The sequence below is a fragment of the Myotis davidii genome, unplaced genomic scaffold (genome assembly GCF_000327345.1).
Source record: "Myotis davidii unplaced genomic scaffold, ASM32734v1 scaffold162, whole genome shotgun sequence".
In the NCBI taxonomy this organism is placed as follows: domain Eukaryota; kingdom Metazoa; phylum Chordata; class Mammalia; order Chiroptera; family Vespertilionidae; genus Myotis; species Myotis davidii.
Genome location: NW_006300036.1, coordinates 3593980 through 3613064, shown reverse-complemented (window position 1 = coordinate 3613064; position 19085 = coordinate 3593980). Strand labels below are relative to the sequence as shown.

Genomic DNA, 19085 nt, shown 5'->3' with positions numbered 1-19085 from the left:
AACATAATCAACAATCAAGCAAACAACAACAAAATGACAGAGAGGAAAAAAAATTGGATAGTGAAGAAAGAGAAGAGAGGTGTATATGGACTTAGAGCAGGGGATTGGAAATTAGATATATAAGTAGGATTAAATTTTAACAGGAGGTTAAAAAAGGAATAGGGAAAATCTAAATCAGGAATAGGGTAAGAGAAACAGGACAACAAAAGGGGAAAAGTGAGGAAGACGGTGTTGGCATAAAGGTAAAGTTGAGAAAGAGTAAAATGATGCTAAAAGATAGATGAAAATAGAATGTAGAACACTAATCCCAAAATAAAATAAAGAGAAAATAAAGTGACACTTTAAAAAAAAAAGGTAAAATAGTAGTAGTAATAAGACTGATTAAAAATAAAAATGTAATCATTAAAAAGGTAAAATCAAGTGAGGAAAAAAAAGAAAGAAAAAAATTTAGTTTCTTAAGTAAAAGGTGAAAAAAATGTGCAGAATAGTGAAGGTCATCCACTTCCTCTACTCTTCTGTTTGGCACACCTTTGTCCTGTCAGGTATTCAGGATAGTATTGAAATTCCCTGCAATACACTGCTCCTCTGTGTTGTAAACCACAGTCCTGATTTTAAAGCAGGCAGTATTTGTTTCCCAGACTGCCTTTATTTGTGTTTACAGAAGAGTCAGTTTATGGTTCAGCCCCTGGGTGGCAGTGTTTCTGGATTGACCTCTGAGGCTATAAGTCCTCTCTAACCAGTAGTTAGGTTTTGTTTTCCCTATCGCACTTAATACTGGTTTGGGAGAGTCGACTGCCCCAGAGCTAGTTGTTTGATCGTTACTCCCTGCTCTGATTCCCAGGTTCCACAAAAACAACTTTCCCCTGCAGTCTCTGTGAGAGTCCCCAATTGGGCGATCCTATGTATTGGGTTTAGTGATCAAAAGCAAGGATTTAAAGAGAAAAGAAAGAAAAAAGCCAGAGTAAGTGCACGAGCTCGCAGCTTCCACCATCCAGCTCTTGGCACAATTCTCCCAACGTCTCTTCCGCATGTCCTCTCTCCTCTGGCACTAAGCAGCCAGCACACTGGAAAAATCTAAGGCTGCCTCTTTGCACCCAGTCAAGCCGGGCTGATTTTTATAGTTCCCGTTTGCCAGCAGCCCTACGGATCCCCTTCCACACTCGTGGATCACGCTGGCCACAACGGCCTCAGACTTTGTGGGGTGCAGACTGCCCCTGCGCATTCCTCTCTCCAACCTGGATTACAAACCACACATTTATCTAGGCGAAATCTGACCTTTCTGTGAGGAGGAGCAGGGCTCATCTGAGCCCACATATTCATGCTGCTTGAGATCTGGTGTTCCTGGATTTGTAGCTGGTCCCTGGGTGCCATAGTTGCAGGGTGCCTGGATGTATACGCTTCCGATAACAGCCACTCAAGATGGTGCGGTCTCCAGGGCAGAGTTGGCCTCTCCGGGAGAGATTTCAGAAGCAGTGGAGGCTGCCCGGTTAGGGGAGTCCGATCCAGCAGTTTCCAACAGTCCCCTGGGAGTATAGCTATTGCTCACCCACAAATTTACACTCTTGGTACGTCCACACACTCTCCTTTCGTTCTCTCACTCACACACTATCTTGCAGTCTGCCTTCCTGTCGGCAGCAATCTTTTCTCTCTGAATTTCTTTAATAAGCTCTTAAAATAGGAATTTTTATTACTTGTAATTTTTAGTATTCAACTATAATTTATAGCAGTTAAACTGACTTATTTGAGATGATTAATATGACAACACCATCTAACTAATTGGATCCAGGATTCAGGGAAGAGAAGTAGTGTTAATGAAAATCTCAATATCTCAGGTTCTTCTACTGTTGCCTCTATGTAGCAAACTTTGAAAATCATGGCTCTATTTCTACTCCTCTTCAGAATGTCAGTCCTGCCATATTTGTTATGACTCATTATCATCTTAGCCTTGTGATGATATCTAACTAAAGCCAAACATTTCATATCACTCTTTTATTAATAAATGACTTCCCTTTTGGACCTCTCTTAATTCTATCATATGCTCCCAATAGTATAGGTTAAATATCTCAGGAACTCCTGCCTCTTCCTTTTCCTTCACTGTCTTTATTCAATCATCGGCTAAATCCTATTAGTTTTTCTGTCACATTCCCACTATGGCTACTCTAGATTGTTTTTCATTGTTCTTAACAATTATCAAGTACTTACTACTGTGTTAAATACTTTTGGAGATACAAAGTTGAATCTAACATGGATTTGGTCCTCAAGAAACTTTTAAAAAATGGTAATAGCTAACACCATACAACTTACTATGTGCCAGGCACTGTTCTAAACACTTTAAATGTATTGAGTGATTAAATCCTCATAACTTGACTTTGAAGCAGACTCTCTGATTATCTCTTTTATAAACAAGGAAACTGAGTCACAGTTAGTTGATAAGGACCTAGTACACTGGGATTCAAACTCAGGGAGCCTAACCCCAGAGTTCATGCTCTTAACCAGTAATCTCTGCTGTCTGTAATAGACAAAATAAGAGATATACAAAAGTAATTATTAGAAAAGAGAAAGAGATAAAGAATTTCAGAGAAGAGGAGCCTTTTTGGTAGAAGGTGGAATTAATAAATTTCTAGGCATTTTTTTCTCTCCAATGTTTTGTCTCTTTTATCCATCTTGTTCTCAGGGTCATCTCTTAAAATCTGTAGGGATTTCCCTCATTCATCATTAAAGTCTAGACTTCTTCTCTAGAAGTTCAAGACTCTCTAATATGCTGCTTCTTTCTTATTTCTCCAATATTCTCGCTCATAACTCTCCTACTTGAACTCTGTTCTAGAAAAACAAACTCACTATTTTTCAAATATCTTAAAAATGTGTCCTTTTCTTCTTTTGAGCTGTTGGTATCATTGAGTATCTGACTGGGCTGCTTTCTATAACCCTGTTTCTCCAGTTCCTACAGAATTCAAACCCTATGTAAACACTCAGACTATATACTTCATTTGTAAAACCTTAACTATTGTAGTTTGAAATGATCTCTGAATGTCCTCCATTTAAATATTCTAGTCATCTACTACTGAATTACTTATAGCATTTACAGACTTATTCTCACCACCATAATTATCCTCAACCGCCATTCCCCAACATGGAGAATGCATAAGGTGCTCTGCAATCTGAGAATAATCACAGCTATACATTATTTCCACAGAGACTTAAGTGAGACATTGGAACTGTCCATTATGGCCCCTTCGAAGTTCTCTCAATGTGAATTCATAATTGGAAATTTTGTTTGTTTGTTGATCCATTGTTTGGAATGCCACATATGAATCCAAGCTATCTTCCTCCATGGAAGGCAGTGAGACAGTCTGCTACTGATATTGGAGTTGATAGCTTTAAGTCCATGACATAATATCCGATGCCAGACACTAAAGATGCTCATAAAGAGGTGGTTGTTTGCTGTTAGAGCTTCTTTTCCCTGAACTATTTTGGTAATACGCCCTAACTTAACTCAGAATGCTTTTCTCTTGTTTCAGGCACAGTATTCTTCCCAGTTTTCTCTGGCGGCATATATTACTGCTAGTAATGATAATGAGATGAACATTTATTGAAGGCTTACTACATGCCTAATATTGTTTTACATATTAAATATTCTTATAATCACCACAGCAATATTTTGAATAAAATATTATTATTGTACAGATAAGGAAATGGAAGCATAAAGAGAATATATAACTTGCCCAGGTTCTCATAGTAACTAGATGATCCTGGACTAAAATCCAAGTTGTCTCAGTCAAGCACTCAAGTTCTAAACTCTGTGCTTCATTAACTTCCCTCAAAGTAGCACTGCCAGTGGTTGCCAAGCACCAGGGCAGGTGGAGTGGGAGTAGCTTTGAATCCATTTCTTTATAAACTTGGTGGTTTATAGTGGTGAGTTTAATACTAGATTTAATTTTGTAGCTTTACAAATGAGTTTCTTAGGCTTCCTCAATTTTATGAAACCACGTGGTGGTGCGTGTGTCTGATTTTCATTTTTGACCCAGAATAGTTCTGCTTATCTTTAGATCATATCTAGTCAATGTATACTCCTTTAACTTTGGCCTAACAGCCTACTAGTCAGGGTAACACTGTACTCTTAGTTCAGTTCTGAAGGAAAGATTTTAATAAAGCGTGCAGCTATCTTTCACAGTTAGGTGTAAAATCTTGGAAAAATATAATCCGAATAACTGCGTCAACTTGATTACTGCCTCCATCTGTCAACACCTTAATAATGAAATAATAAATAAAGCAGTCCTTTTCTACACCCAGAAATATTAAAGAATATGGTGGATCTTTGTGGGAGGTCTCTCTAGAATTGGCCTAGAGGTTTTATTGATTCATCAAAGAGAGAACATACTCTTGCTCTTGCAGGCTGCCGCAGCCCATGCTTAGTGACTTTTTTCACATGCAGCTGCCTGGGAATGTTATATTGCTCCACATTCTGCATGTGTCCTCTCCAAGGAGATAGCTCTTGGAATAGCTCACCATGTTTTACTGGGATAGTGGAAGTTTAGGTTTTGTTGAGACTCCAACAAGGCCTGAGCACTTAGGAAGGCTGGCCAATTGAAGTAACATCTCAGGTGAGATTTGCAGGAAGAGGAAGAAAGGAGCTTGCCGGGTAGAGCAAAGAGGAGATGCAGGGGCTAGTGTGGTTAACGCTTTGTTTGGAAAAACTCTCTCTCCTCTCAAAACCCTGATATGTAAACGCCAAAGAAGAGAATCTGGTTTGGATCCTTTAGCCAAAGGCATTTTCCTGTGGAAGTTTTTCATGGAGAGGCTTCCCTTTTAGCATCTTAAGGCAAGAAAAAATTGTAAGGAATATTCTAAGGTAGTCTACTTCTAGGCTGAGTTATATGACTACTTGAAAATGTACCCATAACATGTAGACTCTTAAAGTTATATGACTCTTACTATTCTCTTATCACTTTCATCTCGATGTGTTGTCGGTAGTACTTTTTAGCTCATTACTCTTTCTGTTGCTGATTATCTAATTGGTATAGCTCAGATTTTTTTTTTTACCTCCCCTTTTCCCTTCTTGTACTTAACTTTGGGCCACTCATCCATCCATCAGAACTTCTACCAGAGAAGGTAGAAGTCAGTTTCACTTTTTAAATAACTGCTTTATTAAATATTTTGATGAGAAAGGACATGAAAATTATTGCATTACTGGATTATAGGAAGTTTTTTCAAGTCTCTGACTCTCATTAATAACCTCCCTTTGTTGCCAGAGATATTCAGTATTCTGTATATTATTGATATATTACTAACAAAAGTCATTTTATTTCGTATTTCTCTGAGGGTGAGGGTGTGCCAGAAAGGACTTTTTAACCATTTAACTTTTCTTTTTAAACTCATGAATTTTGGGTCTCCCATTTCCTTGGAATTTAGATTCAGGAAGCAGGTAGATACAACCCTGTGTTACTGGTATTTTTGTTTATTTCTACATCTTTCACCTTCTTAAAAACTTTGTGTTGGCATTGAAAGCTGAGATCCTGCAGTGTTATAGGAGCATTTCACATTTCCTCAGCACTGCCAGGTGGTGCATAGGAGGTGAGGTCTCAGTTTGAAGGATTGGTTTCCTTTGTGCAGAAGGGGCACCATTAGCCTAGTACCAAATGAAGCATGTCTGTTCATTTTCTCTTTTTTTTTTTATGAGGGGTTCGGGCATGCTGACACTTAAATATAAACAATAGAGTAGAATGTGTCTTTGGCCAGTGGGGGTGAACATACACACCAAAAAATAGGTAAAGGACCTTGATTCATATGTTTATTTTAAATATTTAAGGAAGCATGAGAGAATGAGAAGCTAAAGCTGCTCATATTATAACTAACATATTATTCAGAACCTTACATCAAATTAGAATGTTATAGAAGAAGCTCTTTTTAACTTTCTTCCATTTTATTTGTCCTTACCTTGCCTGAATATACTCCAAGTCAGGAAGAGAAAAATTACCCTGATGTGAGTGACCTAATAGTGAATCTAATCAACTAGCTCCAAAGAATCAAAATATAAGTATATCCAAATGGACAGGGACATTGGTGGGGGAGGTTGACTTTTGTAAAAATAACCAGAATCCCAATGGAGAGGAAAGTGCTAGGCAGACTGAGAACACAGGATACTTTCTGTGTGTATTTATATTTACATGAAATTCTTATTTCCCTGGGCTCAGACATGTAGGGCCTGCTAGTTTGATTTATTAATTATGAATATACTAGAGGCCCAGGGAGTGCAATCGTGTGGCCCCGCCCACCTGCGTGCACCTCACCGTGCCCGCCTTGCCATGCCCCACCTGCCTGCCACCCTGCCCGCCCACCAACTGCCAGCTTTGCTGTGATTGGAGCCTGTGGGCCACAGGGGAGGGACCGGGAGGTGCTCCATGCACTTCATGGTGCCCGGTCGTTTAGATCATGATGCCTCTTGGCCTTATATTATTATGATTCCCTAATTATATGATGATGTCCAATATTTTTAAATCAAATTAGGTAAGTTGGATATATATGTAAATACATATAAAGATACATAAACATATCTAGTTTTTCTTATATTTAGTAATAAATTAAATTTTATTTTTAGAGTTAATTTAAATAGCATATTAGCATCTTATTGTTGAGTCTGGAACATCTCAGAACATGGCAGAAAACTTATTTCCTCTAATCTACTCTTTGTAAGAAATCCTGCCATTCACTGATGACATGTTGTTTTTTGTGTGACCATATTTCTCCTGAAAAACAACAGCAACAAACACACAGTAGCCTTTCTAATAAAAAATACCTTTCTGAGTTTCTAAAGCATTTTTTAAAATTCCAAAGATAATCAAATATCCATAGAAGATTGAAATTGGAGTCTGAATTTCCCATTGGGAAATACATTTTTTCAGAAAAATATTTTCTTAAATATATTTTTCCCTTTTGAAAATCTACTCTGTTCTCTCTCAGATGGTTAAGTGAAGTAGTTTATGTAAAATGAGACTTGAACCATTAACCAGTCTCAAACTGAACTTTGTCCTTGAGGCTTGAAAAGAGTTTCATTTACACTAAGGAAAAAAGTTCTCTCTCTTTTTCTCCCTCCCTGGTGGTGGTGATGGTGGTGGTAGGGTGATGAATGATGAGGTGTATTCTTATTTGGGCCATGGCAGTAAACTTAGAAATTGTAAGTACACACACACACACACACACACACACACTTGAAGTTTACCAAGAAAGTGAACACTCACTACTGCCTGCTTTGGTATAAGCTGAGTGAGCTAAAGGAGCAAGTTCCCTACCTTTGGAATTGCAGTACGGCAGTACTTGTTGGGATAACATTACTTCTAACGTACAGAAAGTGTACTCTAGGAATATCATGGACATAATTACATCTGAAAGTGTTTTGATTAACTTAAGCAATTAACCTAAATTCTCCGACTGCAAAGAAGTCACAAATATCTTTTTAACTCTTTCTGTGGGGTTATTATTAACTAGAGGCCTAGTGTGTGGATTTGTGCATGGATGGGGTCTCTCAGCCTGTCCTGCACCCTCTCGCAGTCTGGGACCTCTCGGGGGATGTAGCTGTGCCAAAGTGGCAGGCGGCTAGGGGAAGCCCCAGCTGGGGCTGGGGCAGCTCTGCTGTGGCTCATCCGGGCCCAGCTGTGCCTGTCACCGCCACCTCATAGCTGTGCTCGCCAGTGGTGAGCCCAGCTTCGGGCTGAGCAGCGCTCCTGCTGTGGGAGCGCACCGATCACCAGGGGGCAGCTCCTGTGTTGAGCATCTGCCCCCTGGTGGTCAGTGTGCATCATAACGAACAGTCAACTAGTCATTAGAATACACACACACACACACACACACACACACACATACACACACACAGTGGGGCCTTGACTTATGAGTTTAATTCGTTCCGAGACCGTGCTCATTAAGGAGCTTGTTAAGGAGCTCATTAACTCAAATTACTTTGTCAACTCAATGCAAAAAATCGGCTGAGAGACAGCTGGTATCTCAAAAAACTCCTTAGTTGGGACACTCATAAGTCAAGGCCCCACTGTATATGTAAATATAGCTTCCTAGAAAACCTAAATTCCTGGAATATCTAATTTTTGAGAAATTAGCTCAGTATTTTACAAACACTTGACTTGTAGAGTAACTCAAGTTTTTAGGTAGTGTTGGAAAACCATCCTTTTACTTACCCACTGTTGGCAATAATAAAGTCTTAAAAAACACAAAGTCTATGGATTCTATATTGTTTTTTAATATCACGATTAATTTACAAATATATATGTATTTTATACCTTTCAACTGTCTGCAGTCACTTCACACATGTGAGTTTCTAATGTTTCTTATTGCTTTGTTGCTAGGTAAGTGACATAACTGGTTGCCATTTTTAGCAGCGTCATGAGGTCATGTCTGTTTCCATGCCAACAGATCCTCTTGGGAGAGTATTTTCAGTAAAAGCCCGGAGGTGGTGACTTCTTTGCAGCTCCAGTGTTGCCAGCGCCTGGTTGAACTATGTAAAGAGTGCTTGCTTCTGGTTTACAAATATTCAACGGAGACAAGAGGATCATTCTCAGGCATTGGCTCTGACTGGGGTAATTCCAGGTACTTGTATATGTTTCATAGACTCTATACGTTTTATACAAAGTAAAGTCACAAGGCAGTTTGAAATTGAAAGTCTTTTTATTTATATGGCTAGGGAAAAAGCTAAAGACTGAACATTCATGCACACTCTAGTCTACAAAATACTTTTAATTTGCACAATCTTTACCTTTAAAGGACCAAACAAACCTAAAGGGGTTAGAAATAAACTACATGGAAATGATATTATTTGGTTTACATGGTTTTGCTTTCAAAAGCTAAGAACAATGAAAAATGCTAATAAAATGAACTCCCCCTCCAATAGGGATACTTTACCATTTAAACGTAAGCCTAACAGTTGAGAAATGCCTTTAGTTTTTAGTTTACTTTTTACTGTTCAGTATGCCTCTACTACTCCCTTCATCACAAAAAAAAATTAAAAATAAGTGGGACTTCTAGGAATATATCTGAAGAAACCCAAAACACCAATCAGAAAGAATATATGCACCACTATGTTCATAGCAGCACAATTTACAATAGCAAGATCTGGAAACAGACCAAGTGCCCATCAGTAGATGGGTGGATAAAAAATCTGTGGTACAGCCCTAACTGGTTTGGCTCAGTGGATAGAGCATTGGCCTGTGAACTCAAGGGTCCCGGGTTCGATTCCGGTCAAGGGCATGTACCTTGGTTGCGGGCACATCCCCAGTAGGGAGTGTGCAGAAGGTAGCTGGTCGATGTTTCTCTCTCATCGTTCTAACTCTCTATCCCTCTCCCTTCCTCTCTGTAAAACAATCAATAAAATATATTAAAAAAATGCTGTGGTACATTTTATACCATGAATACTATGCAGCAATAAAAAGGAAGGATCTCTAACCATTTGAGACAGTATGGAGGGACCTGGAGAGTATCATGCTAAGTGAAATAAGTCAGTCAGAGAAATACAAGTATCACATGATCTCACTCATATGTGGAATCTAATTAACAAAATAAACTGATGAATGGAGTGGATTTAGAGACATGGAAGCATGGCACAGAGTGCAGAATCTCAAAGGGAAGACAGGGGAGGGTGGGTGGTGGGGAGGTAATCAACCAAAGACCTTATATGCATATATACATAACCCATGAACGCAGACAGTGGGGTGGTGAGGACTTGGGGTAGGAGACAGGGTTGGGCTGCAGGGGGTTAATGGGGGTAAAAGGGGACATATGTAATACTTTCAACACTAAAGATTTAAAAAAAATAAATAAAAGCTGCAGATAACACACAAAAAACAGAAAAGCATACAAATCAGTGGGATATACATTTGATAAGTTCTATTTAAAACTTGAATTTTTATAAATATTATCCTGTTAAAATAGGTAGTTTCCAAAAGCATAAAAATAATATTGTTATTAAGCTGCAAAACACACAGAGTAAATAAGAAATACATTTTTGCACCACAAGACAATTATAGTTCCCATTAGAATTAAAGAAGAATATGACTTTATTTTTAGTACTAGAGACCCGGTACACGGATTCATGCACCAGAGGGTCCCTCAGTCTGAAACTGGCTCTCTGACATCTCCTGAGGGGTCCCGGGTTGTGAGAGGGCACAGGCCAGGCTGAGGAGGCTGGGGAGGAATGCAAGAGGTTGGCCAGTCAGGAAGGGACTGCGGGAGGGCTCCAGGGCATGTCTGGCCCATCTTGTTCAGTCCCGATTGGGGGGACCCCAGTAGCAAGCTAACCTACCAGTCGGAGTGTCTTCCCCCTGATGGTCAGTGCACATCATAGTGAGCGGTTGAGTGGCCTTAGGATATCATTAACATATTACACTTTGATTGGTTGAACGGCTGATTAGACGACTGGGCACTTAGGCTTTTATTATATAGGATATGTAAGTTGTAATCCTATCAGGATAGAAAAGAGTAAACCACGACTTTGAAAAACTAAGTGATTTTTTAATTGATTTTTAGAGAGAGAGGAAGGGAGAGAGAGAGAGAGAGAGAGAGAGAGAGAGAGAGAGAGAGAGAGAGAGATGTGAGAGCAATATCAATTGGCTGTCTCTTGCACACCCCTTTCCAGGGATGGAGCCTACAACCCAGGTATGTGCCCTGAGTGGGAATTGAACTGGCAACCCTTCAGTGCACAGAATGATGCCCAACTAACTGAGCCACACTGGTGTCAGGGCTATATTTGCCTAATTTAATCTGTAAAATTAAAAGAGAAGAAAATAGAGCTAACATAATTAAGGTTTATGACTATGTTTTTCTTGACCACAGATCTGTAGGATATTTCTGAATAATCTTTAAAGAGTGTATGACACCCACTCTATGGAAGAGAGTGGCCTTCAGCCTTCGTCTCAGTAAAGCAATAATTGAATAGACACATCAAGTGAAAGCCATTTCTCAGAGTTGGACTCATAACTAACCAGACAGACTGATATATAAATCCACAATGCTCGTATATGGCAGAGGTGGGACTTGAAACTAGGACTTCCCTCCAAAAATCAAAGCTAAAACTACAGGACAATGCATGCCCATTAGGATGGCTATTATAAAAAATGCAAAATAGTAAGTGTTGGTGAGGATATTGAGAAGTTAGAACCCTCATGCATTGCTGGTTCACAATGGTGTGGCAGCTATGGAAAATAATTACGCATTCCTAAAAAGGTTAAATATAGAATTACCATGTGCCCTAGCAATTCTACTCCTAAGTATATACCTCAAGGAATTGAAAACAAGGACTTAAACAGATATTCATAGCAACATTATTCATAATAGCCAAAAGGTGAAACAAGCCAAGTGCCCATCAATAGATGAATAGTAGGTACATACAATGGAATATTATTCAGCCTATATAAGAAGGAATGGAATTTTGATACATGCTACAATCGGGATGAACCTCGAAAGCATGCTAAGTGAGGTAAGCCATAAAGGAACAAATATAATGTGATTCTACCTATATGATGTATGTAGACAAATTCATAGAGACAGAAAGCAGAGTAGATGTTACCAGAACCTGGAAGGAAGAGGAAATGGGGATTTAGTGTTTAATGGGTACAGTTTCTGTTTGGGATGATGAAAAAGTCCTGAACTGAATAGTAGTGATGATTACACAACCATTGTGAATGCACTTAATGCACTGAATTGTATACTTGGTAAAAATAGTGTTTCATCTTATATATACTTTACCACATTTAAAAAATTAAACAAAAAACGCAGGGTAAATATTGTGATGAACTTTACCTTGTGTTCCCGAACCAGGAAGCTGAGTTTATTCTGGTGGTATCATGGATTCTGGTCTTATTCCAGGAAAATATCAGAAGGGTGGTGTAGTTTAAATATTCAAGGCTACCAGTCTTGAAATGCTTCATGTTCTTGCCCTGACCAGGTGCTTGGTTGGTTAGAGCACCATCCCCATACACCAAGGTTGCGGGTTTGATCTCTGGTCAGGGCACACACAAGAAGCAACCAATGAATGCATGAATTGGTGGAACAACAAATTATTGTTTCTATCTCCCTCCCTTCCTTTCTCTCTCTAAAATAAATTTAAAAAAAGAAGAAATGCTTTGTGTTCTAGAGATTGTCCTTGGTCAGCAATAAGCTGATACATGACAGACTGACCAATTCTACATCAAGGAAGAATTAGATATTTTATGTCTATTTTATGTCTACATGCTGGATTGGTGTGCAGATGTAGCCTCAGAGATGAGTTAGGTTATGTATGTGAAGCAAGTAGGGTAGCATAAGGTATTTCTCCTTGGTACAAATTAGCTACAAGTTAGTTATTTTTGTACATCAAGAATAAATTAGAATAAAAATAAAGCTATAAACCTTTCATATTTTTGCTGCTTTGACACTGACTTTTTAGATATAGTCTATAAATCTACTTCATAGCGATATTCTTTAAAAATAAATTTTTATTATTTAACTTCATTACAAAGAATATTTAAATATAATCTTTGATGTTCAGTTAGCATGGGATCTCCCAAGAGCTATTAATGGTGATATTAAGGCAAATAATTCAGTGTTTCCCTGTAATGCTTTAAAATATTCCACAGCATTTGCTTTAGGGAAGCAAAGAGTTTCTTCCAATGTGATTTCATATGCCTTTTTGAGTTCGTACTAAACCTCTTTTTTTTCTTAAAATGTTTCATTTTAGCTTCTTTTTGTTTCAGTTAAAAAGCTTAGTACAACTGGTGTGGCTCAGTGCGTGAGCGTTGACCTATGAGCCAGGAGATCACGATTCGATTCCCTATGAGGGCACATGCCTGGGTTGCAGCTCAATCACCAATAGGGTGTGTGCAAGAGGCAACTCATCAATGATTCTTTCTCATCGTTGATGTTTATATTTCTCCCTTTCCCTTCCTCTCTGAAATCAATAAAAAAATATTTTTTAAAAAAGTTTAGGTTTGTGGATGTGTAATAGTTTTCTATTTTCTAGATTATATTTCATATTTCTGGGGAAAAAGTATAATAATTGTAGTCATTAGATTTAAAATTGGGATTCCTAGAGAGAAATTACAATATAATATAGTTGCTAGGAGCACTGATTCTAGAACTAGCCCACATGGATTTTAATCCTGGCTACACCACTTACTAGCTGTGTGACTGTGGGCAAGCCATTTGACCCCTGAGTGCTTTAGTGTATTATTTATAAAATAGAACCTACAATAATATCTACTGTATAGAATTGTGATGAGAACTGGGTTAACATTGTAAAACAATTTTAATAGTACTGGGCACATAGAAAACACTATTTCAGTATTAAATAGTGTTAAATAAAATAGTATGAGTTAGCTGTAACCAGGATTTTGTATTTTTGTTTTTCATCTGTGAAAATGGAGAGATCTTTAACTCAAAAGGATATGTGAATGTTATTGTAATGTCAATATTACCTATTACTTGGAAATTCTTCAAAAGAAGGTTGGTAGAAGCTACTGTTTACTCTGGTAATTATCAATGTAATCAGAATGCATTTTGAATAGAAGATAAAATAACTCTCAACTAATACATACAGTAGATTTTGATCAAACACTTTTTTTCACCTTTGTCTTAGAGAGAAAGTTTACCTTTTTCATGAAAGAAAATATCAGATTAATCATGTGACTCCACTAGCTCTTGACATAATAATTAATCCATATAAATTACCCATGTGATATTAAGAAAATAATTTGTATAATCTGTGATGTGAGAAATCCATTGTTTTATTATTTATCACCCATTGTGCAATTTTGATTTAATTTGGTTTGTTGTATATTATTTTACTGCTCTATTAACTTAATGATTTGAACAATTATTTATAGTTTGTGATATTAGGTAATAGATTTAGGGGATATTATTAGATAATTCATACAAAAATAATGTTTGTGAATATTATGGAAAATTCTTCCATTTTAATCTATAATAATAAAAGCATAATATGCTAATTAGATCGGACAGCTGAATGACCTTCTGGACAAAGGTGGGGCTGCAAGGGCTAAGCCCCTTGCATGAATTTTGTGCATTGGGCCTCTAGTGCAGTGTTCTCAACCTTCTGGCCCTTTAAATACAGTTCATGTTATAACCCAACCATAAAATTATTTTCATTGCTACTTCATAACTGTAATGTTGCTACTGTTATGAATCATAATGTAAATATCTGATATGCAGGAGGGTCTTAGGCGACCCCTGTGAAAGGGTCATTCGACCACCAAAGGGGTTGTGACCCACAGGTTGAGAACCACTTTTCTAGTGAGTTTATATTCTTCTATAAAATTCATATCACACAGCTATGAATCTAATTTTCCATTGATATACAGGTATAGTGGTTACCAACATTATTTAATATAGAATAGGTAATTTATAGTACTCTTAGCCCTCAATTTCTTCATATATCTATGGAAGTTTTAGACTGTTGCTGGAAGGTTCTAATGTCAAGTGAAGAAAACAAAATAAATGATTGGATGCTATACCATTGTTTATTTTCTCAAGACCACTGCTAATTAAAAATCTATGGCTACTTTTGCTCTCAAAAATTCCTCATAGATGTCTTTGTCCAGACTTTATAGCAGGGGTGGGGAAACTTTTTTCTGCCAATGGTCATTTGGATATTTATAACATCGTTCATGGGCCAGACAAGATTATCAACTTAAAAATTAGCTGGCAATATTTGGTCAAACATTTCACTAACTCTCCTCTAATGCCTTGGCAAGGCCAGACCAAATGATTTTGTGGGCCTTACATGGCCCACAGGCCAGACGTCCCCCACCCCCACTTTATAACATGTCCTTCTCATCACCGGGACTTGCACTTTCAGTAGTGATGTTGATTTGCATTTGCTCATGTGGATTTCCTAGTTCATTTCTCTCTAGACATATAGATTGAGCTGGCCTAATGCTAATCAGAGTTTCTCCAGAGAAAAACATATTATACAGGGGCACACTCTTATTTGTAATTACTAATCCCAAGTCTCAGAAAACAAACAAAAAAGTAACCTATTTATTGGCAAATCTGAGCTGAAATGGCATGAAATTATTTGTAGTATTCCTCTGATTTATTGTGAATATTTACACATTTCACAGTGGCTTGTTTACAGGATGCTGCCACAAAGCCCTGATGGAGACGGTATACAGGGTGGGGCAAAAGTACCTTTATAATTGTGAGTATGTGAAACACAATTTATTCCTGTATTATTATTAATTATTGTATTATTTTCCATATGAACAACTCTAAAACTACTTTTGCCACACCCTGTATATAGTATCTACACTAATAATAGAGAAACATGGTAATTGACTGTACCTTCGCTATGCTTCCCATTGGTTAATCAGGGCGATATGCAAATTAACTGCCAGCAAAGATGGTTAGGCGCAATGCTAGGAGGCGAAAGGGGAAGGGTGGAAGAAGCCGCCTGCCACTGACAATGATCAGAAACCCAGGTGGCAGCCAAGAGCCGGGTGGCAGGGCAAAGGTGGCCCTGGACATTATTATTATTATACTAGGGCCCGGTGCATAAAAATCTGTGCACTTGAGGGGGAGGGGAGTCCCTCAGCCTGGCCTATGCTCTCTTGTAGTCTGGGACCCCTCAGGGGATGACCACCTGCTAGCTTAGGCCCGATCCCCAGGGGATTGGGTCTAAGATGACAATCAGACATCCCTCTGGCAGCCCGACCCTCCGGGGATGTCCACTTGCCAGCGGGAAGCAGGCCTAAACTGCAGTCGGACATCTTTAGTGCTGCTGAGGAACGGCATCATGGCTGGGCCACCTGCCCTTTTCCTTCACTTGCCTGAAGCTGCACCTCCTCCACCTTACGCTTCTTTCTTGCAGCTCACATCTGGAGGCGAACACCCGGCCTCAGCACCAGTCTCTCCGGACATAGCGCCACCCTGCTCTGAGCCACCCCCCCGCCTCTCCATACGTGAGACCGCCCCGCTCTGAGCCATGGCCCCTCTCCATATGCAAACATCCCTCTGGCAGACTGGGAGCCCTAGAGGGATGTCCACTTGCCAGTGGGGAGCAGGCCTAAGCTGCAGTCGGACATCCTTAATGCTTCTGAGGAGGCTCCTACTACCACCGCTGTACTGGCAGCTGTCAGCCTGGCTTGTGGCTTAGCAAAGCTCCCCCTGTGGGAACGCACTGACCACCAGGGGGCAGCTCCTGCATTGAGTGTCTGCCCCCTGGTGGTCAGTATGTGTCATAGTGACCAGTCATTCCCAGTCATTCTGCTGTTATAGTCAACTTGCATATTACCCTTTTATTACTGATGGCTGTTTGCAGGCTGGCCAAGTCCCCCTTCAGGGACCCTCACACCATGGGAGTGTGGCTAGCCTGGGTGAGGGACTGAGGACTGTTTGCAGGCTTGCCACAGCCCCTTCAGGATGGGGTTCCCCACTGGGGTGCCTGGCCAGCCTGGGTGATGGTCTGAGGGCTGTTTTCAGCCTTGTCACACCCCCTTCAGGGTGGGAGGTCCCCACTGGGGTGCCTGGCCAGCCTGGGCAAGGGGCTGATGGCTGTTTGTTGGCTGGCCAAGCCCCCCAGTGGGGACCCTCACCCCATGAGGATTTGGCCAGCCTAGGTGAGGGGCTGATGGGTGTTTTCTGGCTGTCCAGGCCCCCCAGCCACCCAAGCTCCCAGTGGAGGCTGGCTGGAAGCAGGTATCTGGGATTTGTTTAGCTTCTATAATTGAAACTTTGTGCCCTTCAGCAAAGGCCATAGCCGGCCAGGACAGGCGGGAAGCTTGGCTTCCTCCATTGCTGGGGCAACCAAGCCTTCTGCTCGCTCCAGCTCCATGGCTGCCTGCCGCCATCTTGGTTGGGCTAATTTGCATATACTCTGATTGGTTGTTTGGCATGGCTTAGGGTATAGCGGAGGTGCAGTCAATTTGCATGTTTCTCTTTTATTAGATTAGATGGTTCCCATATCCTTGAAACAAATAATTTTTAGTATTATGGCTAGCAAGATTCTCATATCACATTTTCTTTTTTTTTAATCCTCACCTGAGAATATTTTTCCATTGATTTTTAGAGTAGAAGAGAAAGGGAAAGACCAAGAGAAATATCGATGTGAGAGAAACACATTGATTGGTTGCCTCTTGCACGAACCCTGACTAGGGCTATGGCCAGGGAGGAGCCTGTAACCGAGGTGTGTGCCCTTGATCAGAATCGAACCCATGATCTTTCAGTCCACAGGCCAATGCTCTATCCATTGAGCCAAACCGGATATGGTTCATATCACATGTTTTTAAGAAATAGTTGACTGGCTCCACACATTATTTACAAAGATTAAGAATGAATTTCAAATTAACATGAGCCACATACATAGTTTTCTCACATGTGAGTGCGTGGCTCTTTATGGGATGTCTTGGGATGCTAAGATCATATGTTGCTGCTATATTCAGCCTTTTGGAGGAAGCTTTATGACCCTCTCCCCATGTTCCCTCTTCAATATGGAAGAATAAATCTTTTTATGTGGAATGCATAGTTTTTATAGTATAATTTCTCATGTAGGCTATATAAATTACGAGCCACCTAACACATCAGTGAGAGATGTTAATACTAATTTGCTTGTAAAAGTCTAATTTTTAACTATTATTTTTAGGTATTTACTACCAGGATGTACACAATTCTTCATGAGATCACCAGTCTACAACTTGAAATACAGTTCACCTGGAATGACTCGCTCCAATGTTTTGTTTACATCCAGATATGGCCATTTGTGAAACAGAAGGGAAAATTGCCATGGGTTATGCATTATAGCAATTCATTGCCCCCCCCAATGTAAACATGCAAAGAAAGCAACCGTTAAGTGCTGTTTTATGTATATATGACATATATATGTGTGAAATATATGCACACATCACTCAAATAATATATTTATTATATAAAAGAATTAGAAAACTTGGATAGAAGACTTAACCTTTCTGTAAATGTAATAAACCATGTTAATATTGTTTACACAATATGTGAATGTCTAGAATTTGCTAGGTTTATAATTAATACCTTCCTACTAGAAATGGTATTTTTGCTGCAGAGAATATGGAACAGAACTGATCTTGGAGATCTCACTACAGTGTTAAATTATTTTCTAGATAACATGTCTTTAACTTGAATAAGCTCTAGTAGTGTAATACCTTATTCTCTTACATATATAGTAGCCATATAAAATGAAGAAAAATTAGAAGCCTGGTATTGCTTTGATGATAGGATTAAGTATAAAACGGGTTTATCATGACTATAGCACACTGTAAAATACTATAAAAATTTCAACTTGATTCTTAAACATTTTGATTCCTCTATGTGGAAATTTAGCTACTTATGATAATGTAAATTTTCAGTAAGGATCTAGTAAGACCATTTAAATGAAAGACAATCCAGTGGGTTAAGAATAAACAAAACATAAACTAGCTTTTATTTTGACTTTTTATCAGGAGTTACTAGAACATAAAGGAATAGAAAATGATGATAATGACAAAAATATTTTCAGATGATTTTTGTTATACCACTCATTTTTATTTGGAATGTATATCTCCAATGTGTATACACAGTCAAAAACATTTTTTTCTGTTTTTCAACAGTAGAAGAGTTGACCTTTGAAACTCATTTCAATGTTAATGTGTCACTTATTTTATACGTCTTTCAATGTTGAGACCAAATTACATTACAAAGTCTAATACAGTTTCACACTGCACCATAGAAAATAATCTAAAATGCTGCAAATGGAGGATTTTGATCACTGGATATTAGTTGTGGTGTACCCTTAAGGATTTTTAAAAATCAAAATAAAGTATGAAGTTTCTTCTAGTTCAAAGTTATCCTACCTAATAAAGAGATGATATGCAAATTGACCATCACTCCAACACACAAGATGGCCATCCCCATGTGGTCAAAGATGGCTGGCAGGGGAGGGCAGTGTGAGCGATCAGGCCAGCAAAAGAGGGCAGTTGGGGGGGACCAGGCCTGCAGGGGAGGGCAGTTGGGGGGGACCAGGCCTGAAGGGGAGGGCAGTAAGGGGCAATCAGGCCTGCAAGGGAGGGCAGTTGGGGGCATTTCCCCTC

At 39.2% G+C, this 19085-nt stretch overlaps 1 protein-coding gene across 1 annotated transcript in view; it reads left to right on the top strand.

Annotated features, from left to right (window-relative positions):
* Positions 1-18831, top strand: part of TTLL7 (tubulin tyrosine ligase like 7) — a 146251-nt gene extending 127420 nt beyond the window's left edge. The window contains exons 19-20 of the mRNA XM_015572111.1: positions 8419-8592; positions 17630-18831. Coding sequence (XP_015427597.1) covers positions 8419-8592; positions 17630-17750 — 295 coding nt within the window. The 3' untranslated portion in view covers positions 17751-18831. The remainder of the gene's footprint in view (positions 1-8418; positions 8593-17629) is intronic.
* The last annotated feature ends 254 nt before the right edge of the window (positions 18832-19085 follow it).